General features: G+C 36.7%; 1 protein-coding gene across 1 annotated transcript in view; it reads left to right on the top strand.

Moving 5' to 3' along the window:
* The window catches only part of LOC110452117 (peroxisome biogenesis factor 1-like), a 41248-nt gene that overhangs the window by 5602 nt on the left and 11025 nt on the right, over positions 1–24621 (top strand). Inside the window, exons 6-19 of the mRNA XM_021500451.1 lie at positions 55–178; positions 1459–1696; positions 2218–2453; positions 3510–3680; positions 4129–4283; positions 4743–4911; positions 5376–5575; positions 5930–6064; positions 6637–6701; positions 7417–7476; positions 8431–8513; positions 10179–10282; positions 11140–11529; positions 13887–14077. Of these exons, the coding sequence (XP_021356126.1) occupies positions 55–178; positions 1459–1696; positions 2218–2453; positions 3510–3680; positions 4129–4283; positions 4743–4911; positions 5376–5575; positions 5930–6064; positions 6637–6701; positions 7417–7476; positions 8431–8513; positions 10179–10282; positions 11140–11529; positions 13887–14077 (2321 nt within the window). The remainder of the gene's footprint in view (positions 1–54; positions 179–1458; positions 1697–2217; positions 2454–3509; positions 3681–4128; positions 4284–4742; positions 4912–5375; positions 5576–5929; positions 6065–6636; positions 6702–7416; positions 7477–8430; positions 8514–10178; positions 10283–11139; positions 11530–13886; positions 14078–24621) is intronic.

Here is a 24621-nt window from a genome sequence, read left to right as displayed (position 1 = left end):
GTCATTCTATTGCTCACATTGTCTTAATTATGTAACTGTTTATTCTTTTGATAGCCAACTCAGATGTCTGGGTTTATGATTGTGAAGGCATTTATCAATTGGTTGAAGTATGCCTCAGACAAAAAAATGCCTCTGGTTGTCTTCCCGGGACTAATGGTGAAAATACCTCTTTTTCATTGTAAGTACCGATATTTTTTATGCATGGATAAGGTTCATAGAAAAAGACAACATCATAGTATTATGTCTATGACTGACATATTTTACTCCTCTGGAATGATTATAACCTTGATCCACAAATTATCTGGTTATTGTGTACATAATAACAATGTCCCTGCAGGTAGGGCGTAAGAATTGTACCTGCTGCCCCCAATGCATGATCGCAAGAGGCGACTAAATTTGGGATCTTATCTTTTCTCTTCTTTCTAATTAACTTTCTTCTTCCTAATGTCTCCCTTGACAATGCCTCACTTTTGGCCTTTAGTTGAGCGTTCGCCCCTGTGAGGAAGGCTTTGGGTTCTGTCCCCTGGCCGAGACATACCAGAGTCTGTAAAAATGGTAGTTTCTACTCCTGCTTAACGCTCAGCAATTTAGGAGTGGGACAACTGGTTTGCCCGTTGTCATTATAATGTGACTGGGTGGGGTGTCCTGCTGGGTGTCTTCAGCAGTATGTTTCAGTGGGGTAGCACTATAAAGTCGGCATCAGTTTCGCGCTATCACAAGGAGGCAAACACGAACATATCACAGTCTCCCAAAACACACATGCATACACTACACGCATGCATCTTGCACACAGGGGAGGCCAGCCTTAAATAACCAACGTAATAACCTAAATTTTAAAAAGTCTCCTAGCTAGACTCCAATCTCCCTCCCCCCCCCCCCCCCCCCCCCCCCAACCTTGGTCAATTAATTGGTTTTAGCATCCTTACACTTTTAACAACACACAACACATAAAGGATAAAGGATAAAGGAAGATCATTTATGAAAGAATGGATTATCATCAATAAAATAAATGTATCGAAGGTGATTATTTGCCTCAGCCGGGGGTCGAACCCAGGACCTCAGGTTTACTGGTTTGACAGTCTAACGAACGAGCTAAAGAGAAATTCTCCCTAGCTGAGTTGGTAGAAAGTGGCTAGTATTTTTCCAGCATAACATACTTCCCCTCCAGGAGAGAACTTGTCTGAGATTTCCAGGGGTCGTAGCTATTCTTGTGAAAATGTCATTGAATATATTAGTCAGTATAATTTCCCAGGTCCCTACATGGCCATCAGTGAAACAGCTGTGCTAATTTGTTCAATGTCTCTGCTAGATGGTAGAGCCTGTGATGTTGAGGGATCTTTGGCTTACTAGACTGGTGCTCTACTGAATGAGCTAAAGAGAAATTCTCCGTAGCTGAGTCAGTAGGACTCGGTTAATATTTTATCAGGATGACATCAGTAATGATTTTTATCTTTATAGCGGTAGCCATGGAGTTCCAAGTGACCTACACAGACAGTGCCGACCAGCCAATGACTGATGGTTTCCGGCTGCTGACCACCGAGGACACAGAACGGGTGTCCATCTCGGCCAGTACCAATTATAAGACTACCATCGACACCAAGCTGCCCTTTCGACCCATGCTCCTCTACTCTGACATGTGTCGGGACGTGGCAGATTTTGATCCCTCTGTACCCACTAAAATGCTGCAGAATTTAGGGTAAGGTAATGAGGGAGTAAATCATGTTTATTATACCTTCTATAAAACAGAATTCTGTCAAGATTGTTTGATTTTATATTGATTTCATACACACAGAATATCATTTTGAAAATGTGGTGGTAATCTGGAATAAAACACATTAGCATAACACTTGGTCTAATTAAATAAATAGTTCCTTCCTGGTAGGGCAATATTGAATGTTTGGTAGATTTCAACTGCTCATATATTAAATTACAATCACTTTATACTAGATGCTGGAGGGTATTTCCTTTTAGCTCAATCGGTAGAGTAGCAGACTGGGAAACTTGGGGTCACTGTTCCGATTTCCAGTGGAAACACACAACACTCTATCCTGTAAGATGTATTTCAACACAAAAAAAGGAAAAGTGAACTTTGAGTTAAGTTAGCGGTTAGCAAAGAGGTAACGAAAGGAGTTGCATTGTGTTGAGGTTTCACTGTAACAAGAAAGGAAACAGATTTGATGATTTGTTATGTATATTTATTGGGATTTTCTTTTACAGAGGATTTACTGATTATGCAGAGCAGGCCATACGTCATATAGAGATCTGTTTGGGAAATAGGCCATTAAGTCAGAAAATGTTTAAGGTGACCCACCCTGGAATCAGGAATGGAATGCTCCTAATCACAGGGTCTAAAGGTTGTGGGAAGAGTTCACTGGCACGTGCCATTTGCAGGAGGGTAGCAGAGGTGCCTAATCTTGCCTTTCTCCTGCATGTGGATTGTAAGCCACTTAGAGGTAAGTATAAACCACTACTTACATGGTCCATGGCATTATGGTCACAATTCATACATGGTTCTTGGCAGTATGTTTAAAATTCATACATGATTCATGTCAGACAATATGGTCACAATTCATACATGATTTATGGTACATTTTTATACGTTCGTCAAATTTGACGGTAGTATTATGGTATGGCGTTGTCCGGCCGGCCGGCAATCTCCTCCTACATTTTTCGACCGATCTATTTGAAACTTGGTATACATTATAATCATGATATGAAGTTGTGTCTCCCTAAAGAGAATTTTGATTTGACAATTTTTCCAAAAGTTATTGCCCTTTGTTCATTTCAGTATTTGATTTTTGTCCGGCAATCTCCTCCTACTTTTTTCAAACCAGCTGTTTGAAACTTAGTATACGTTATAATCATGATATGCCTTTTTTTCATAGCAGTATTTGATTTTTTTGTCCGAAGATTTTCTCCTACATTTTTTTATAGTATATCAGCTAACCACTCTTAGAATGATGCAGATCATATTTCAATGTAAGAAAGTATATAACACTATATAGCATTCGACGGGCGTATTTTGTTCCGCCCTGCGGTACTCTTGTTTTGTAGTATAATTAGTCCTCCATATATTCTACCAGAAAGGACTAAAGGTTTGCGGTGATGTGGGTTGAGTGTCTCACAGTCTGTTAGACATTTATATGTTGAAATGAAATTCCTCGGTAAGGAAACCCCAGACTCTTTTTGCACTCATTTTTGAATTACCGTCCCCAAAAACAAGCTGCAAATGTGAAAGTTTGTTTAAAAATGTGCGCGAAGCTCATTGCTGTCACATGTACAGTCACAACAAAAACACAGATCAGCCAGGTGTGATTAGTACATATATGAATTAAGAATGAGGTGTGACTACCTCTCCGGCTCTTCATTTCACCTTAACTTATATGTTATATAATAGGAACAGACATGGTTTTAATTACATTGTTCTGATCTTCCAGGCCTCTATGTAATTCTACCTGTTACTTAAAGTGTTTATGAATGTAAGGGTTGGTTCTGTTTGTTCTGTACAGGAAAATCCCCTGACAACATTCTGAAGCACCTGACTGTTTTGTTTGAGGAGGTCATCTGGCGCCAGCCAGCACTTATCTTGTTTGACGACCTTGATCATGTGATGCCAGCCCCGTCCGGGCCTGAGGCTGAGATGAGTGCAGAAAGTATCTATGGGGCAAGGGTTGCTGAAGGTAAGGGGTTTGATAGTAATATACCAGTACTGTAAATCCTGAAGTTATTGACACAGTTCTTTTTGCTTAAATAAAACTTCTAACTGTGCCTGTGCTATATAGCTAATTAAGTCAATATTTTGTTTCTTTTTCCCAAAATTGATTCGCAGCTTTGGCCATTCAACATTTGATTCGTAATAAATGTTAATTATGTATGTGTTGTTGTTTGAGTTTTAATAAGTCAATTTAATGAAGAAAATGATCCTGTAGGAAATACCAGTAAAACCTTTTTTACTCTCCTAGATTTATTTAATAAAAAAGAGACCTGCAGTAAAACTACAGGTATTTTGATTTCAATAGCAAGAAAAGTTGATAAACGATCCAGGATTTCACACATATTTACTCTGAGAAAACTGGTTAAGATCCATTCTGTTTTAATGTTAAAAATGATTTATTTAATTAATTACAGTGTTACGAGACTTGCTACGGAAAGAAATCAGTAATGGGAGCCGTATAGCTGTCGTAGCCACCAGCCAATCACGTAACTCATTACATCCTCTGCTGACTTCATCCCGAGGAACACACTTTGTCCAGACCGTCATTAACATATGTCCCCTTGACAAGGTAACCACCAAAAAGGAACAATAGATCCATGACTGTGTTTTGTCTGGGTTGTCATATCCAGGAAAATACAACTGTTTTTCAAGATACTGAATTGCCAACATTTTGCTTTTTGCTCAAGTTAAATTAATTACGGAATAACCATGATTGTTTTTGGCCGTATACAGTACTGTCAAACCTGTCTAATGGCCACCTGTTATAAACAATCACAACCCTGGACGTCAGATTGATATACTGTCGCTCTAACTGATATCGCAACCTGGTCAACAGAAGTATCACGGCCCAGCTTGTGCTACAGTTAAATCCAAACAGAAGTTCAGGAAAAGTTGCCGTATATATATATGAAAAGTATTATGGGTGAAATCTATACCAGACAAATATGGATTTTACCAAAGGAAAGCAAACATTTGAAGTGACAAAAGTTTCCCGGTATAAAGTGTAGTTGTTTTCATCTATTACCAGGAAAAAAGAAAAGACGTTTTGAAGACTATCATCAGGACACGTGTTTCTGAAGCTACACTGGATAAGTTGGACTGGGATTGGTTGCTATGTAAGACAGAAGGATTTGTTGCTAAGGACCTTGACACCCTTGTAAGCAGAGCCATCCATGCCTCCACCCTACATGGTCGGAGTAAGTTGACAAATCTGACCCTTGTTATTTGGAGTAAAGCTTTTAAGAGAAAATCTTGGTTTTCACATAGATGTGTTGAATTAAAAATCTGTTAATCAAGATAAAGATCTGGTATCAGGGATGCTGCTGGTTTTTAAGGAAAAATCAAGTACAATTTACAGGTAAAACTGTGAAATTCTAGACGGAACTAAAGAATCTGAAGTTCAGTTTTCTCAAAATTGATATTTAAAGTGATCTGATAATCTTTATGTGTCTGTCTTGATATGTCTATTATGTTACACATTTAAAAAAATTAAGCATTACATCAAATTTGACCTGTACTTATTTTTTTATTTTTGACATTCACTGAACTGGAGAAAGATTTTTTCTTTCTTTCTGATATTTGTTAACAACATAAAGACAATCCTTAATCAATGATTGTAATTAGCGGACGTAGAAAACAACTATTTGTATATACATTTTAGAGGATGTGTTCCATACTGATCACTGTGACGAAGACTTCCACCTAGAGATGGTTGACTTCAAACAATCAATCTTAGGGTTTACTCCCGCTTCTATACGCAACGTTCCCCTCCATACTGTGGGCGAGCTGGGCTGGGATGACGTAGGAGGTCTCACAGAGGTCAAGGCCACTCTAAAGGAGACACTCCTCCTGCCTAGTAAGGTAAATATGAACGGGTTATCTCACCTCAAACTTTGTAGACTGAAGGTCAAGGCACCAGGCGCAAATTTTGAGAAATTGTATACAGGGTCATTTTTTCTTGCCTAAAGTTTTGTGGATGTTGCAAAGCAGAAATTCTCCCCAGAAATGTTAATTTCGGAATTCTAGATAACCCAAGTTTTCTCAAATAACTTGAAAATAAATGGAAGAGGAAAATGTCTAATATTTAAGTTTTCTGAATTTGAAACAATTAAGTTGAACTTGATAAAATAATAATCTGATTTCTCCAATAAAAAGAAAACAATACCAAGAAACTGACTACACAGACCTGGAATATTTGTATTATTTTGTTGACAGTATTCAGAATTGTTTGCATCCTGTCCACTGAGGCTGCGGTCCGGACTGTTGTTGTATGGAGCTCCGGGAACAGGAAAAACTCTGTTAGCTGGAGTCGTGGCTAATGAGTGCAGCCTCAACTTTATCAGTATTAAGGTAAGATTCCTCACCTAAAATACCAGGGCGAAAAATACCACTTCAAATGTACAGCTAGAATCGTGGTCATTGCAGTGTATTACCTCTTTCAAAAGGTGACCTGCTGATAGACTGGAGTCTGTTATACTAGTTCAGCTGTCATTTATAACTATTTATATGTTAATAAAAAAGAAGAGTTTTATAAAATAAAAGCTACAAAATATAAAAATAGAATCAAGTTATTTTCGACTCTAGTTGACAGGGATTTAAGTATGAGAAAGGGTCTTAATGGCATGGGTAGGAAACAAGAGTACCGGGAGAAAACTCATATGGTCAGGTCGGTGACCACATACCTATAACTTCCGATCGTTTTAGTTTTAATACTGGGTAGGAAGGTTATTTCTACAACTTATTTGAAAACATGTGATTTTGTTACCGTAAATTTTGTACATGTATTCAGATCTGTTTAAAATTGAATGTGAAAGTTATTAATAATGAAAATACAGACATATTTAATTCATTACTTTTGATTGAGGTAGATCTGACTTTCTCGACTCTACATCAGAGATTTTATGAATTGTTGATTTCCACAGGGTCCTGAACTACTCAGCAAGTACATAGGAGCCAGTGAGCAGGCCGTGAGAGACACGTTCATCAGGTATAACACAGGAGTTCTTCACACACCAAACTCGGTCGAAAACAATCACCAATTTCAAATTTGCATTTTCCGAAATTTTTATTTAAAAAAACCCAGTTATTTGTTAATAGTTATTTGATTTGTGAATAGTTATTTTTGTGATAATTTCTTACGAAGAAGTTTTTGCAAGGAATAAATTTGCAAAAGGAGCAACAAGAGATATATGTTCTATGCTTCATTGGGGTTTCATAAACAATTTTGAGTCAGCGAGTGGTGAGTAAAGTGCATAAAATACAAACGTATCTGAAGATGTCAGGATTGTGTTGATGCATTTTCTGTATATGAAATAGAAAGAATCCTGAAAACATAGTGATAATTTTTTTTTTTACATTTATATCTATGTTTTTTTCTGAATAGAATTTCACATTATCTATGCAATTTATACTTTTATTTTTATTTTACAACAATTATGAAACAAGTAATTTCAACTTTTAAATATTAATCACTCTTGTTGGCCTGGATGTTAGCGCGCGGGGGTCTTATTGTGGGAGGAAACCTTAGTACCCGGAGAAAACCCACATAGTCGGGCTGGTGACCCCATACCTTTTCGTGTCCGATCAGGGAATCGAACCCCGGCTGCCTTGGTGAAAGACAAGTGGCTATCCACTGCACCACTTTACCAACCTATGCAATTTACAATTAGTTGCATGAATTTTTTAACTTTCTTTCATTGCAGGGCTCAAAGTGCCAAGCCCTGTATACTGTTCTTTGATGAGTTTGACTCCATAGCTCCAAGGTAAGTATTTTACAAGTGGCGTATTATAAAGTGACCAATCAGATCTGTTGTATACGAAAGGTAGTCTCTGTTGTATACAGGTTCATGTAGCGCAACAAGTGAAAAGTTTCTGTGTGACATTTTGATGACTAGTACGATATGTACCCATATATAAGCATATGAAAAAAGGGTAAAACATACTGTGTCCGGTATATTGAACTCTTAGTGTACATATGTTTCAACTTTCTTCAAGTCAAATATTCACTCTTTTGCCAACAAAATCCATGTTGCTCAGTGTTAATTATGCCTTTCACATGCAATTACTACATATTATCTGTTGTGTACTTAATTCGCTGTCATGATAAAATCGCCCTCATATGGAAGGGCAAAAAAAGGGGAGGGTTAAACTGTGGCAAAAATATCCGATTATACAGTATATGAGTAGGCATTACATTTTAGCGTACATATATGCTTTAATGGTTCTTTGTCTGATGAAGGTGACGGAGCACATTTCACACAAATCATCAAAACTTTACACATTATCCATTTCACTGGTTGTGCTATGTGAATCTATATACATTATATACTTCCCAACCTGACGAAAATATAATGAAAAATAAAGTAATCTGTACTCACAATGGTGCTGGTTTGGTTTGTGATGTTGCATCGACTATATTTTAATGTCAACAAGAACCCAGTTTTATGAAAAAATTCAAACAAATTTTAATCCTTTCACCACTGTAGACTATAATGGAATTGTCCAGATCAGTGTATGGTAGAGTTTATTAAAGTTACATAGGGGTGAAAGGTTAATCAGACCTTGTGTTAAAACCTCAATGCAGAACCTTTAATAATCAGGAAGGGCGAAATACAGAATTGTGAAGATTTAACAAAATGTTATTCAGAGTTGACACACCTAGCTTTTTGTATCTGTGTTACCTGACCTGTGCTGATTTTCCTGTTTATTGTTTGTAGGCGTGGTCATGACAACACAGGTGTGACTGACCGAGTGGTTAACCAGCTTCTGACCCAGTTAGATGGTGTGGAAGGACTGGACGGTATGTCCTATAAGTCAGATAATTGTGATAAACAATGCTAAACAGTGGTAAACAATATACTACATGTAGACACTGTTTTCCTAATATAATGATTGTACAATTATCAATGCCTGATGTGTTGATGGGGTTATAACCTGACTGGTTGGTAAACAACCCATAGTCCACAATGATATCTAATACCTATGAATATGCTGGTCATTTTCTTCTGACAAATTATCAATAGGTGTAAATGTTCGTTTAAATTAAAAGGTCTGAAAAGCCTAAAATATACCTGATTTTTGGGTCGATGCAACTGTGTGTTGTTATTGTCACCCGCTTTCATCGAAACGGGGGATATTAATTTTGGTTTGTCTGTCTGTCTGTCTGTCTGTCTGTCTGACACAATTCGTTTCCATGCAATAACTGCAACAAATGTTAACCGATTTTCTTCAAACTTGGTAGCAGGTTAAATGCCTTAAGTGCTGGACCAAGTTCGATGACCACTTTCAGTGGACTTTATTTGGCAGAGTTATGGCCACTTCAATAATGGAAAACGTCATTATCTGCAGTTTCCGCTTGATAACTCTAGCAATTCCTTCAAACTTGATAACAATGTTTGTGTTCCTCTGTGTTTCCACCCATCTCAGGCACTCTTTGGTTTTCTTGTGATAATTGCTGTAGATATTGTGCAGATAATTCAACCGAATTCCGTATGCACATCCGACTCATGCTAAGTTTGCCAAACGATGTGATTTGTGCATATAAATGGATAATTAATGAGGTTTGTAAATTCTGATGGATTAAACGATTAATTTACACCGTAATACCTTCATGTTCAATAAAAAGTCAAACTTCTGTATAACGCTTTTTTTTTTCTTGGAGTTTCAAGCTTTACATTACGTCTCAACAGCACCATACTCACATGTTTAAACCTAACCTCAATAATGTTGTTTTCTTTTTTATCCCCTCGCAACAAAAGTTCGAGGGGATATAGGAATCCCCCCGTACGTACGTACATATGTTACACTCTTTGTCAACGCTCTAGCGACTTCATTCCTCAACCAAGTTTCATGATACTTCATACAAGTGTTTGGTATGGCAATGCCTTGAACAAGTTTGCAATTCGGATTTCTACATTGAAGGTTAAGGTCACTGTTACTATTTTTAGAAAAAAACTTTGTCATCACTCTAGCGACTTCATTCCTGTTTGGAATTCCATGAATCTGCATACAAGTGTTTGGTATGACAATACCTTGAACAAGGTCGCGTTTCGGGTAACTGCTTTGAAGGTCAAGGTCACTGTTACTATTTTTAGAAAAACTTGGTCATCGCTCTAGCGACTTCATTCTTCAACGTAAATTCATTAAACTTCATACAAGTGTTTGGTATGACAATACTTTGAACAAGTTTGTGTTTCAGGTTTCTGTGTTGAAGGTCATGGTCCCTGTTAATATTTTTAGAAAAAACGTTTGTCGTCACTCTAGCGATTGCATTCCTCAACAGAATTTCATGACAATACCTTCAACAGAAGCAGTCGCTAGAAAAGTTACTGTTTCATCATTGAACTTTCTATTCATTTCCTCATACACATGGCACACAATGTGTGAATGCGAGGGGATTTGTATCACTTGTGATGCCTTGTTATGTTTTGAATTTACAAAAATATTTTGTTACCTTGACAACCAGGTGTATATGTGTTGGCTGCGACCAGTCGTCCTGATCTCATTGACCCCGCCCTCCTCCGCCCAGGACGTCTGGACAAGTGTCTTCAGTGCCAGTTACCAAACAAGGTGGGACAAATACATTTCACTTTTTTATTACTTAGTATTACCTGTTAAATATTTCTCTTCTCAAACTTACCATTTCTGTCTGTCTGATTCAAAACATAACTGACCTTTTGGTGCTTATTCATGAGGGAATTGATTAGTGTTTTATTTAATTAAAATCCATGTATTGTTTAATGTATATTTTTTTTTCTTATACCTGAATTTGTAATCAATACAGGAGTTTGCTATTGTTGCTTAACACATAATTACACAAAGTAGATATGTTGATAAATATTCAGTATTTTTTGCATCTTTTTTTTTGTCTTACCAAAATGTTGTATTCGTTAGCTGAACTCTAATAAATATTTTGCTCTTTACATATAACTCTGTTCTTTAATGATAGTGTATACAATGTTTAGATAAAAGTTTGAAGGTGGTAAGAGTTAAACACCTTCTGTGTACTACCTGGTAGTACCGTCTGAACCTTAATTTCATTGCCACGCTTATCAGTTCTGTCGGCTTGCTTATTAACCCTTTCACCCCTAGGTAACTTTAGTAGACTCTACTATACATTGATCTGGACGAGTCCATTATGATCTACAGTCATGAAAGGGTTAAGAGAAATTTGTTTGAAGAATATAGAGTATGGTAATCTAAAAAAAAAAAGAGTAAAATTTCGATTCACATTTTTGTACACCGGACTTGTTTATTCTTTGATTATTTTCACTGAAAATCATTTTCGAATAGTCATGTAGAAAACCTCTGATTTTAAGAAAAGAAAAAAAAATGAATAAATAAGATACATTTTGTATATACATTCTTGTCAGTAATTGAAACTCCTGATATTTGTCCTTAAATTTGTTTTGTTTTTGTTTTTGCAGGAGGACAGGTTAAAGATATTGCAAGCTTTGACTAGGAATATTACTCTCGGTCCAGATGTAAATCTACAATATTTTGCAGATGAATGTGAACATTTCTCTGGAGCAGACCTGAAAGCTCTTCTCTATAATGCTCAACTTGAAGCTATACATGAAATTACGGGTCGTCTTGTAAAGGGAGATAGCCAGGGTTCATCACCAAAAAAAGCAAAAAGTGACTCGGCTCTACGCTCTCAACTTGATGCTCACCATAAAAAAATTGACCTTCAGATTGCTAGTGTGGCCTCGAGAGACAGGCGGCCATCTTGGAGTTCCTTAGTAACATATATACCCAAGCTTGAGGAAGGTATAGCAGAAGTCAGCGAGGAACTGGAAGAGAAGTTGAATTTTCAGGTTTGTTGTTAGAAACACTCTTTGTTTTTGTGTGGATGAAAAAAAAATATTGAACAATTTCTGAAGTTTCTGGCTAAGTGAAGAATCATGATAAGGCAACATGTATGACCTTTTGACAAATATTTGCACTACATGTATTGTATTGTGATCTAGGGCCTGTGGACTAGCTGGTTCATCTATTTATTAATTTGATATTACAGGGAGAAAGCTTACCAGATCTACAAGTATTAATGCAGGCCTTTAAAGTCTTTGCCAAGACTCACCAGAAACAATTTCAAAGCACTTGGTCTGTCCCATTGTCTAAACAGTTCAAGTTTTTTGGAATTTGATGAATGATAGCAGTCCTAGTCACACTTGTTTATTTGTCAGGCAAAACTGCATTTGTTATATTTGATGTTGTAGAATAGACATAATTAACATATGTCTGTATGTTATGGTCGAATGTTTGACTAGAGAATTAAAAAAAAAAATGATGTTGTAGAATAGATATAATCAACATATGTCTGTATGTAATGGTCGAATGTTTGACTAAAGAATTAAAAAAAAAGTTGGAAAAAATATCAAAACTAAATCCTATTGCCCACAGTTTTTTCAAAAACATTTTTTTTTTTCTAACCCTCAATATTCATTCCACAATTATGCTTATATTGTATGTTGAATAATCCTAAACAAACTCTAGGTGATAAACAGAACAGAATCTGTCAGCACTTTCTCATATTGACATTGGTTTCTTACTCTTCAGTTGTACCTAACCCTTTCACCACTGTAGACCATAGTGGACTCATCCAGATCAGTGCATAGTAGAGTCTACTAAAGTTACATAGGAGTGACACGGTTAACAGAAAAATATCACACCTCGAGAATTCATGTAGGTTTTCCCAGGACAAGGCCCAGTATCACATGACTAATGACCAGACAGTAGTTGGAACTATCTATTCTTTAAATGTCTCGGTCGAACAGAAACCCTGGTGTATGGTTTTGATTTTTCTTGTCACAATTTTGGAGATGTGTGGGGAGAAGGGGGTTTAAAAAATAAAATGCCCTTTTTTTTCAACAGCACAAATGCATTTTTGGAAATGGTTGGTCCTAATGAATTACAATAAATAAACAAGAAATGAAAAAAAACACCCTCCTCTGTCAACAAGTCATTTGCACTTCTAAGAGTTGTCTATCTTGAAATATTTTTGTTAGGCAATGATGTGAAGAAAGAAAACGTTTCATCTGGAGTTGTCTACCTTAGACTGGTTAGGTTGGCTGTTACTTGGTAGAATGTCAGTCAACTGACCAAAATGTTGTAGGTTTAACCCTTTCACCACTGCAGACCATAATAGACTCATCCAGATCAATGTATGGTAGAGTCTACTAAAGTTACATAGGGGTGAAAGGGTTAAACCATATTGGCTGCAGTAACTGATACTGTTGTGTCTTTGAACAAGTCACTTTATTCAGCTTATTCCAGTCTACCTAGTTGTACAAATGATGTACCGGCATGCCTATAAGTAACCCTGTGAAGCACTATCAGTCAGTTCACTCCAGAGAAAATTGGCTGAAATTCTAGCTCTCTTTACCACTAAGCTTAAAAAGTCTGTGCTCTTCTGTTCTACTGTGTGTCAACAGGAGGAAATACCTGTTACCAATTACAACCACACTTTCTACTGTGTGTCAACAGGAGGAAATACCTGTTACCAATTACAACCACACTTTCTACTGTCACTTTTGTTCTGTATTATTCATGATAATACACCAGCAGGTTGTGATAGTTTTAATAATACTTTTGCTGAAGGCGTGTACTATTTGTTTGATTGTATACTGTATGTAGTGTATTGTTATAGTTGATGTATAGAGAGAACTCTTCTTGTCAGTCCTGTTTCATCAAGTGTTTGTCATACCAAATAATCTTTGAATATTCAATGGGACAAGAACGTTTGATAGTTCAGTATAACTTCATATCAAATTATCTGAGAACTGTGAATTCATCCTGACATGACAGTTTGCTAGTAAGGTAACATTACATGCCCAACAACACGTGAACCGCCGATGCATCACTGCCCAAAATTGTATCACATACTTGCAAAAAAATAAACAGCAAAATGAAAGCTGTGTACAGTATCAGGAACATTCTTAACAGATCCTACAGGAAATATTGGGAATAGATAATACAGTGTACACTTAATAAATGTATAGAAACAATTAAGTGATTTTAGGTGTCAAGCATGAGTGAGTAATCTTTATTTTGGTAATAAAATTTTCTTGATTGGTTTTCTTCAAAAACGGGAGATGCTGTCATTGCGTTTTTGGTAAATTATATAAAAACATTTTTTATCAAATGTTTAAAACAGAATCTATTTATATATCAGGTGGATCAAATCAAAGCGAGGCTGAAGGTGAACAAGTCGCTGGAACGTGTCAGCACGGCAGAAACCTTGTTCTCGCCTGTCGCCACCTCCAAGTCGCCGATGGTCCTGATCAGTCGAGCACATCTGACGACTGCTCTTACCAAAACGAGGTCGTCTGTATCGGAAGAAGAGCGAAACAAATACCAAAGAATGTGAGTATAGCCTTACAAGGTTTTGTTTTATCACTTTTTAGGCAAGTCTGTCAGCACTGCATTTCCAAAAATGCAAATAAAAAAAAAAGCTTAAGAGGGCAATTTTTTAACTTCTCAGGGGAGTACACAGCAAAAACATCAGATGATAAAAGGACGATGACGCTGAAATATGTTTAAAATATTCACTGAAAAGAAATGATAACGTACTAATTAAGGTTGGTGTACAAAAAAATGCTTGACATTGTAAGAAAAGATGGATGTTTTTTTTTCTTTCCATGCAGTATTCTCATTTAACAGAAATGATCTCTTTTTTCCCTCACCGTGCATGCCATTTTTATTTTTCAAGTTTTTATGGGAAATTTAGGGAGCATATAGTCACCACTTTGTCCATTTATGCATTTGTCTGAAATATTTGTCCGAGCCATAACTTTTGACTCACTGGAGAAAGCTCATTGAAATTTTAGGGATATTGGAAGGCGGGCGTCCTGTACCATTATTAGGCCTGTTTGCACAAGGTCAAGGTTATATTAAGGTCAAAGTTCAAATTCATTCTGGACCATTACTTCTCAATCTCACACTGCCTTACAGAAGATGGCTTATTTGAATTTGAGGGATATGATGTTTGTAGGATGGCAAGGCAGTGTGTTTTCAAACCAAATTTAGCTTCATATATCCAAGGGCATTGTCACATTGAGGTCAGAGGTCAAATATTTTGTTTATGTCTGTACTTCTGACTGGCTAAAAGACACTCAAACAAAAGTTTAGGGTTTAGGGATTTTAGGATGGGACGATGGCATGTGCTACCACTTTTTTGGTTTTTATGAGGAAGGCCATGGTCACATTTAGGTAAAAAGTCATATTAATTCTTGCTGAAGATAGCTCCATGACATTTTATGATATATGTAGGATGGGAAGGTGATGTAATACATGCAGCCCAAAATCAAGATCTCATTAAGTTAATTAAAAGGTGAAGTTGTTTTTCGGAGGCTTTTGTTTATTTGTCAGGCAAAACTGCATTTGTTATATTTGATGTTGTAGAATAGACATAATTAACATATGTCTGTATGTTATGGTCGAATGTTTGACTAAAGAGTTAAAAAAATATTTGATGTTGTAGAATAGATATAATTAACATATGTCTGTATGTAATGGTCGAATGTTTGACTAAAGAATTAAAAAAATATTTAATGTTGTAGAATAGATATAATCAACATATGTCTGTATGTAATGGTCGAATGTTTGACTAGGTAGCTTACCCTTTTTGTTGTTTGTTCCCTTCACCCAGTAAAGTGATGACAGAGAAAACAGTGGTTCCAGGTGTGATAGATGTAATGTCAAGATAAATAGTGCTTAGTTGGATGATGATAATTACCTTTGTTCTGATACTTCACACAAAATGTGATTTTCTGCTTAATGTTCCAGTTACGAGTTTAAGTATTATACAAATGTATATTTAACCTGTATAAAGTGACAAATAACATGAAATTATTTCTGTGGTCCTTTGATGCCCCACCTCCATGTGTTGAGTCAGAGATCATGTGTTGGGGCCCCAGTGTATATTAGGGGATAAATATGGTAACGATACACTTTCTATATTGAGACTTTCTTTATCAAGATAAACATTAAAAAAATACACAACTTTCAAATCCAATTAAGACATATCTACGTGTGAAGTAAAACATGTTCGTCACTGTTGCTTTTACAAGAATCTCACAATTAGATACAGTAGAAATTATACATGTATTGACTGCCTTCCAAAGGTGATAAGATGTTTATATGATAATAAAACCTACAGAACAGAACCTAGATTTTTTAACCTTAGAACTCATAATCCTAAGAACATTGGTCCATTGATCATATTTATCGATAGTATTTAAACTGCGAAAGGTTGAATCTCTAAATTCCTCTTTGAATTTAGAAGCTAAATGATACAATATTTGGTTGAAACAAAGGTTGACATAGCTTGGTGACCATCTCTACTAACGGCCTACAATCAATGTCTTTGTGTGTTTGACATCTATTGATCTCTGTATTTGTACTTGACATGTGAGCTTGGCTGACATTTTGACAGTTGGTGCTTTTGAATTCAAAATATTGACTTCTGGCCAATTTATTTGATTGTCTTAACATGTTCCCCAACACATGTGGGAGACAGTGGCAGATTCTATGCCCATTCAAATGTAAATTCAATATCAGGTTGCTAGTCAGGACTCTGATGCCGAGCTCTTCAGCAATCTTTTCTTTTTGCATTTATGTACAGTAGAGTTTAACTTATGTTGTTTTACATGTAATTAAATGGGTGGCTATATTAGAAAGATGTTGACATTCCTAGCTAGACAGTTGTTTTCACACCTCCATGTGTTTATATAACCTTTGTATATATACTTATATGTAACCTTGACATTTAGATGCAATTGGCCCCCACCCCCAAGATATCTTTATATTTAAAAATTAATAAAGTTTTGGAACCCTCAAGAATCCACCACCAGATAGCCTTTATCCCTGGATCCAAATGACAATTTGCCCTCACCCCCGTCCCCGACCCCCGTCCCCCGTCCCCGACCCAACCCCATCCCTGGTTTTGTATTTGTTCCGATAATTAAGGCAGTATGATACCATAAAAATGGTACTTGTGATTATTATAAGAGTTGTCTCCCTAATTTATAAAAGAAGCTATCATAAGCTAATTATAGGTTAGTGTTTACAGTTAATGCCTGCCATTACCGATCCCCCTAGTGCCCCCTACCCTACACCTACACCTGTCTCCTAACCAATAACTGAAACTCCCTAGCGCCTCACACCTACACCTGCCTCCTAACCCGTAACTGAACCCCCTAGTGCCCCCTACACCTACACCTGTCTCCTAACCAATAAATGAAACCCCCTAGTGCCTCACACCTACACCTGTCTCCTAATCCGTAACTGAACCCCCTAGTGCCCCCTACACCTACACCTATCTCCTAACCCGTAACTGAACCCCCTAGTGCCTCACACCTACACCTGTCTCCTAACCCGTAACTAAACCCCCTAGTGCCCCCTACACCTACACCTGTCTCCTAACCAATAAATGAAACCCCCTAGTGCCTCACACCTACACCTGTCTCCTAATCCGTAACTGAACCCCCTAGTGCCCCCTACACCTACACCTATCTCCTAACCCGTAACTGAACCCCCTAGTGCCTCACACCTACACCTGTCTCCTAACCCGTAACTGAACCCTCTAGTGACTCACACCTACACCTGTCTCCTAACCCGTAACTGAACCCCCTAGTGCCTCACACCTACACCTGCCTCCTAACAATTAACTGAACCCCCTAGTGCCCCCTACACCTGTCTCCTAACCAATAACTGAACCCCCTAGTGCCCCCTTTACCTACACCTGTCTCCTAACCCGTAACTGAACCCCCTAGTGCCCCCTACACCTACACCTGTCTCCTAACAATTAACTGAACCCCCTAGTGCCCCCTACACCTACACCTGTCTCCTAACAATTAACTGACCCCCCTAGTGCCCCCTACACCTGTCTCCTAACAATTTACTGAACCCCCTAGTGCCCCCCACACCCACACCTGTCTCCTAACCCGTTACTGAACCCCCTAGTGCCCCATACACCTACACCTGTCTCCTAACCCGTAACTGAACCACCTAGTGCCTCAAACCTATACCTGTCTCCTAACCTGTAACTGAACTCCCGAGTGCCCCCTACACCTACACCTGTCTCCTAACCCGTAACTGAACCACCTTGTGCATCACACCTACACCTGTCTCCTAACCCGTAACCGAACCCCCTAGTGCCCCCTTTACCTACACCTGTCTCCTAAACCGTAACTGAACCCCCTAGTGCCCCCTATACCTACACCTATCTCCTAACCTGTAACTGAACCCCCTAGTGCCCCCTATACCTACACCTGTCTCCTAACCCGTAACTGAACCCCCTAGTGCCCCCTATACCTACAACTGTCTCCTAACCCGTAACTGAACCACCTAGTGCCTCACATCTACACCTGTCTCCTAACCCGTAACTGAACCTCCTAGTGCCTCACACCTACACCTGTCTCCTAACCCGTAAATAAACCCCCTAGTGACTCACACCTACAGCTGTCTCCTAACCCGTAACTGAACCCCCTAGTGCCTCACACCTACACCTGTCTCCTAACCCGTAACCGAACCCCCTAGTGCCTCACACCTATACCTGTCTCCTAACCCGTAACTGAACCCTCTAGTGCCTCACACCTACACCTGTCTCCTAACCCGTAACTGAACCCCCTAGTGACTCACAACCACACCTGTCTCCTAACTCGTAACTGAACTCCCGAGTGCCCCCTACACCTACACCTGTCTCCCTACCCTCTGCACCCACAATGCACCCATCTCCAAAGGTCATCCATCTCCTAAATTCTATTCCTATATCCAAACCCAGAACATTTCCCCAATTCCTTCTCTTACATCTGATACGAGCCTACGACCCCAAACACACCTCCTTCCCGTTACTCCCGACCTTTACTTCCAACCTGATTACTCCTCCATCTACCTTTGGTCCCAAAACCTGTTCTTTGCCTTGTTAATCATGGATATACGGGTATAAAACATGATTATAAAGTTTATGAATTAAGTTTTTCTATAAAAGTGGGGAAATGTTATTGACACAAGATCAATGCATAAAGAAAGAATACAAATTTTGCACAATTTTTTTTACAATTGAACAAAGTCTACAGGAATATAAATCATATTTGTAAGTTATTATAAAAATGTTGCATTTAACAAGGGGCAAATAAGTCATATCTGTTAGTTGTCATAAAAAAGTTCTGATTTGACAAGAGGAGAAGATGAATCCTGTTTTATAAGTCATTATAAAAATATTCCCATTTAACAAGTGGGAGATAAATCTATCTGTAGGTCATCATAAAAGCAATTTGTGTAATCCTTTAATATTGAATTCAGTGGACTGCAATTATTCAATAAGAAATGGTAAAAAGGGACATCTTCTTATAATTGACATTTATCAATAATATTATTCAATTTTTATTTGAATTAGAAATAACTCTGAATAATTTCGGAGAAACTGTCTGTTCATTTCTTGAATTACCGCATATCGATTATAGAATAATTGATGGAAATATTTTTGTGGCTCTCAATATCACGGTAATAAAATAGAAAGCGAGAAATTTCGTTCATTTTACAAATCCAAACAGCTTCGCTAATATTAGGGTATGTGTTGAAAGAAAGATTTCCGAAATTCTATGAATTCTGAGTAGGTTTTCTATAACGCAATTTCTCAGTAATACGGTCGGGAGATTGGCAGGTATTCTCCGTTACATTATCCTTTTGATCTCATTAGAGGGAAGTATTTCAATTTCTGACATTATCTGGCGATAAAACGCAGTGATAACCCACATATTACCCCCGTGTTATTTGCAATGCGAGTTGTTAAACATGTGCTTTGCCAAAGTCCCCTGAAGAAGTTGGCCATTTTGCAGTCACAGAATCCCATCGCTGCCTTTACGCAGAAGAGGAATGGATTTGTCACAGGTTGGGATATTGATCGCAGTTGTGTCTTTTGAAGAGCAGCGTGCAGAAATTTCACATGTAAAGCTATGTTACTTGTAAATGTACTGTTAGAATAAACATTATTTGTGGTATTAGAATAATTTTTCTTCAGCTTCAACTAATTTAGGCACTTTGGATGGGATATCTGGAATCAGATTTTCTGTTGGTTGGCATAATATTGTCTTGACTGCCTCACCTAAATTATAGAACCAATTTGAATGAAACTATTCTCACAACTTACCCATCACATTAATTTTTCCTGCATGAATATCAAGCCGTTTTGATTACCGTAATATTAAGGGAGTTATGGCCCTTGATTTACTTGAGAAGACTTTGCCCATCTTACTAGTGCAGTATATAGTAAGAGAGATTTCAATGCATCTTTGTTAACATCTAGCCTATCAATGTGTCTTTGTTTAAAACATCTAGCCTATCACAGCATGCATAACTATCATGTTTGTTTCAGACCCTTTTATGGTAAAAGGTTCTATCAAGTTAAGATATGTTATTATTGTCATTATCATGAAATATATGTTGAAGTCCTTTGCTTCAGAAATATACCATGTAAATCCTATGTTTGATTGCATTTTACTGATTTACAGTTGTTCAGAATTTAAATATTTGACAATAGAAATAATAAAAACAAAAGCCAAAAATTGTAGATATCAAACTCGGGACCCGTATTCTACCAATACTATATTTACCGAAGTATCTAATCAGGAATTATATAAAGGCTCAGCATCAAAATGATAGCCAAACATATGATTCTCAAAGGCTAAAGCGGAAAATATTGCATCATAAAAAATGAATATTTTGACAATTAAAGGACCAACTTTGAGCCAGAAAAAAATATTTTTTTGCTTTATTTTCTATGAGTAAGGTGGTAGGGGTGTGAATGGGGTTATGAGTAGACGTTTTATTTTGAGATTATGACTAATGTATTGGTTACACATTACATTCAAGAAGCACTTAAATTATCTTAAACTTTCTATCAAACAAAATTACATTCACTTTATGATAAATTCTTCTTTGCGAAGTGGTCAATTAACCCTTTCACCCCTATGTAGCTTTAGTAGACTCTACAATGCATTGATATAGATGAGTCCATTATGGTCCACAGTGGTGAAAAGGTTAAATCCTATCCAATCTTATGGACTCAAAGACGGCCACCATCTCAAGTTCCATCATAAAGCAAAGTTACGATCCTGTTATGGCATTGATGAAGTGTTCTTGTTTTAAACAATTTAAAATATAAAACGGCTGTTTTTAAGCCTCAGATTTGCTGCATCATCTTAAGCATTTACAACTTCTTCTCAAGTTTGACAAATGCTATTTATTTCAACCAAATTTAGTCCCTAAAATCTACCTAGGGATATGCAGTCCCAATGCAGCAAAATTAAAAACACTCTTGATTAAAAAATCTTGTCGCCTACATAAAAATACATTTCATAACAAGTTTGTGATACAGGACCTTGGGGCCTTTTGTTTCTGGGATGGTCACTGGTTAGGATATTGTCGCTGCTTAAATTTTGTGCAGAATAGTTTTGGGAAATTTCACAGATTTACCAGAAAACTAAATAGAATCTATTGCTCTGTGTAGTGACTAGGTCTCAATTTGTTTAAGGAAATTGAAGGAGATTCAATATTATGCGAAGTTTTGATATAATTAAAATCAAAATTGTTTGCCTTTTATATAACTCAGATTTCCAATAACTTGAAAAATTCAATTTCAAAATATTAGGATTATAGCACTGTATATATTTAGGAAATATTTATCTTAATCTTGTTTTATTGATATCATTTAAATCCTCAAATGATTTTGTTGAAATTATTTCAGATTTGATTCATTTTTCATAAATAGATGATTACAAGGTGTCAATGTAAATTGAAAATTAGGCCATCTATATCTGTAAGAAGACCTCATTTCAAAATAATTAATTTTGAATTAAAATATGAAAATGAAGTTAGGAGAATATGCTGAAGAAATGACAACTCGACCCACATTTAAAAATACAAACATGTTCTGAAATACTGTGTAGATACAATACAACCTGTCGAATCTGAGTATTTTGACAGACTTTTTAATCAAACATATTGCTCTCATCCCATTCCCAATGAAAACTACAAAATAAGACCTTTGTGTTCTAATATTCTGTCTATCATGACTGATATGTTATGTACCACAGGGTGTCAGATTAGACAGGTTAATGTGACATATGTTGTGTACCACAGGGTGTCAGATAAGACAGGTTAATCTGGCCGATGTTGTGTAGCTCAGGGTATCAGATAAGACAGGTTAAACTAACTGATGATGTGTACCTCAGGGTGTCAGATAAGACAGGTTAATCTGACCGATGTTGTGTACCTCAGGGTGTCAAAAAAGACAGGTTAGACTGAATGAAAATGTTATGAACCACTGGGTGTCAGATAAGACAGGTTAAGCTGACTGATATGTTGTGTACTACAGGTGTCAGATAAGACAGGTTAATCTGACTGATATGTTGTGTACCATCTGACCGATGTTGTGTACCTCAGGATGTTAAAAAAGACAGGTTAATCTGACTGAATATGTTGTGTACCACAGGTGTCAGATAAGACAGGTTAATCTGACTGATATGTTGTGAACCCCCAGGGTGTCAGATAAGACAGGTAAATCTGACTGATATGTTATGTACCAAAGAGTGTCAGATAAGACAGGTTAATCTGACAGATATGTTTGGTACCACAGGGTGTCAGATAAGACAGGGTAATTAATTTATATAATATGTTGAGTCTCATAAGGGGTGTCAGTTTAGACAGATTTTCCCCTACATATGATATTCATAGTTTGCTATACCTGAATATTACAACCAAAGACTTAATTTCATTTAAAAGTGTCAGTTTACCAGGTAGTCTAGAAAGTTTAATGTTATTCTTAAAAAACGATAGCTTTTCAAAAATTGGAATTGAGATTTTCCTGTTACGTTGTACCTCTACAAATGGGTGAAAAATAATAGGTTATTGGAATTCCGTTTCTTGAAATGTATAGAATTCTGTTTGATTTATATTCACAGATATACAGACAAACTATTGAACAGCCTCAAAGTATGAGCCAGATTTTTGAGAGATACTTTTTTTTTAAGAAAAAATATATTGTCATTATTCTTGACTGACATACTGCAGTTGTAGCTACAGTGAAAAAACACGAAATAAGTCAGGTTGTCACTTCTGTCCATATGCTACAATTTCATCTGTAGCATTCAAAATGATACATACATTTCTTATATTTCTTCTTCTAATTCCTCTTAAACTGTTATGTGTTAAAGAAATGTATCTATTTTTTCTCCAAAACGCTTTGGCCAAAACCCAAAAACTTCAAAAAATTGAAATCAATTCCTTTTTTTATGTAAAAAGAAAATATGATATGTATAACTATGCTCTTTTCAACTTTCAAAGTGCGTGTTTTTTTGGTAGTTAAAAAAAGCTCAGGAGGATTTAGTAACGAGTATCGCAGTGATATTGTGATGTCCTCTGCTATGTGACAGGGTGGTTGTTACACAGAAATTGTTTCCAGTCAGTCTTTAATAAGAAATTGATTTTTAGCATTCAAGGAATCCTTGTGTAAGAGCTAGTTGAAACATATAATTTTCCTCTAAATTGTCCTATTCAGAGATGCCATGAATTGTAAAATTCTCCCTAAACTCCTTAATTCCGTGTGTGTGCTTTATAGATTGTACAGCCTCTGAGATAATTTTTTCATTTTCATTGTGGTGTTTTGAATACCAATACAAAAGTCGTTAATTTCGGTGTTTTGATTTATATTCTCAAATATTGACAGATTCACATGAGACCAACAACGAAATCAAATGAAGTCAGAAATTAACTGTTAGGAGCAATTGATAGGTTTATGGGTAAAGCAAATTTGGATATAGATTCATTAAATCTTTCACAATAGATCTCTACCATAGGTATAGAGACTCTTTGTTACTATCGAAAAATTGGACGTAAATTTTGTATTCATTCATTGTATTGCTAGCATCACCAAACCTGGGTCGTATTTGTCTAGTTACGGACACGATAAAGGTTGGTGAATAGCCAATGAATGCCATTGTTATATCTCACGCCAATATTACACGCTCATCAGATGGTATTGAAATGTGTTCTATAGAGGCGAATTGGTATCTATACACCGAGTACCGATGCTTTTCCCCACAGACGACTCCCAGTTTGTAATACGACTATTATAAGAACTTTTAAGATTTTTCCATAATGTTTAGTTTCAGAAGTGTCTGATGACTTTGGAGTCCATTGAAAGAGGAGTTTGTCTCCGGTTTTAAATTAGTTTTTGTTGACTCCTTATTTTGAAGTGTTGAATGGTGGGTGGAGAAAAATATCAGTGTTTGTTTGAACAGGATTGTGTCCCTTTGGTAATAATCTTTGGTGTTGGAGACTTGAAAATTTATGTAATAGATGTTATTATAAACATTTTATCCATATTTGTTTGAACAGGATTGTCCTTCTTTGATAGCTCTTCTGTGTATTGAAGACCAAACACTTTTTTATCTGATGGGTGTTGCTATAATATACACTTGTTTATCTAGGTTTGTTTGAAGAGTATTGTCCCCTTTGAGTACTCTTTGGTAATGGCGACATTAAATTGACCAAATGTATATAATCATCTTTATTGACATGTTTATAATCAAGGCCCACATGAATTTTTCTTGGCCCAACACATAGATAAGTAAATTGTGTTACATAAGTCTGTTGCTATTTACTTATGTACAGGTAAACAACAGGTAAACGTAATTACATTTCTAATGAGTTTGATCAATACAAATAGACATTTTAAACAGACTAAGTATTTTTCTTCAGATTTATGTTTTTTACCGAAAAATTGGACAAAGTTTTTGAAAGCATCATTTCAATTCTATAAATGACATTATTTTGTTGACTGCAGTGAGGCAAATGTTTTGCAGAAACTACTAATTTTTAGAATGAATGGAGTGAATAATGTTGGG

This window comes from Mizuhopecten yessoensis, unplaced genomic scaffold, assembly GCF_002113885.1.
Source record: "Mizuhopecten yessoensis strain PY_sf001 unplaced genomic scaffold, ASM211388v2 scaffold6411, whole genome shotgun sequence".
In the NCBI taxonomy this organism is placed as follows: Eukaryota; Metazoa; Mollusca; class Bivalvia; order Pectinida; family Pectinidae; genus Mizuhopecten; species Mizuhopecten yessoensis.
The sequence above is the reverse complement of the archived record's forward strand: the minus strand, read 5'-3'. Positions and strand labels throughout refer to the sequence as shown.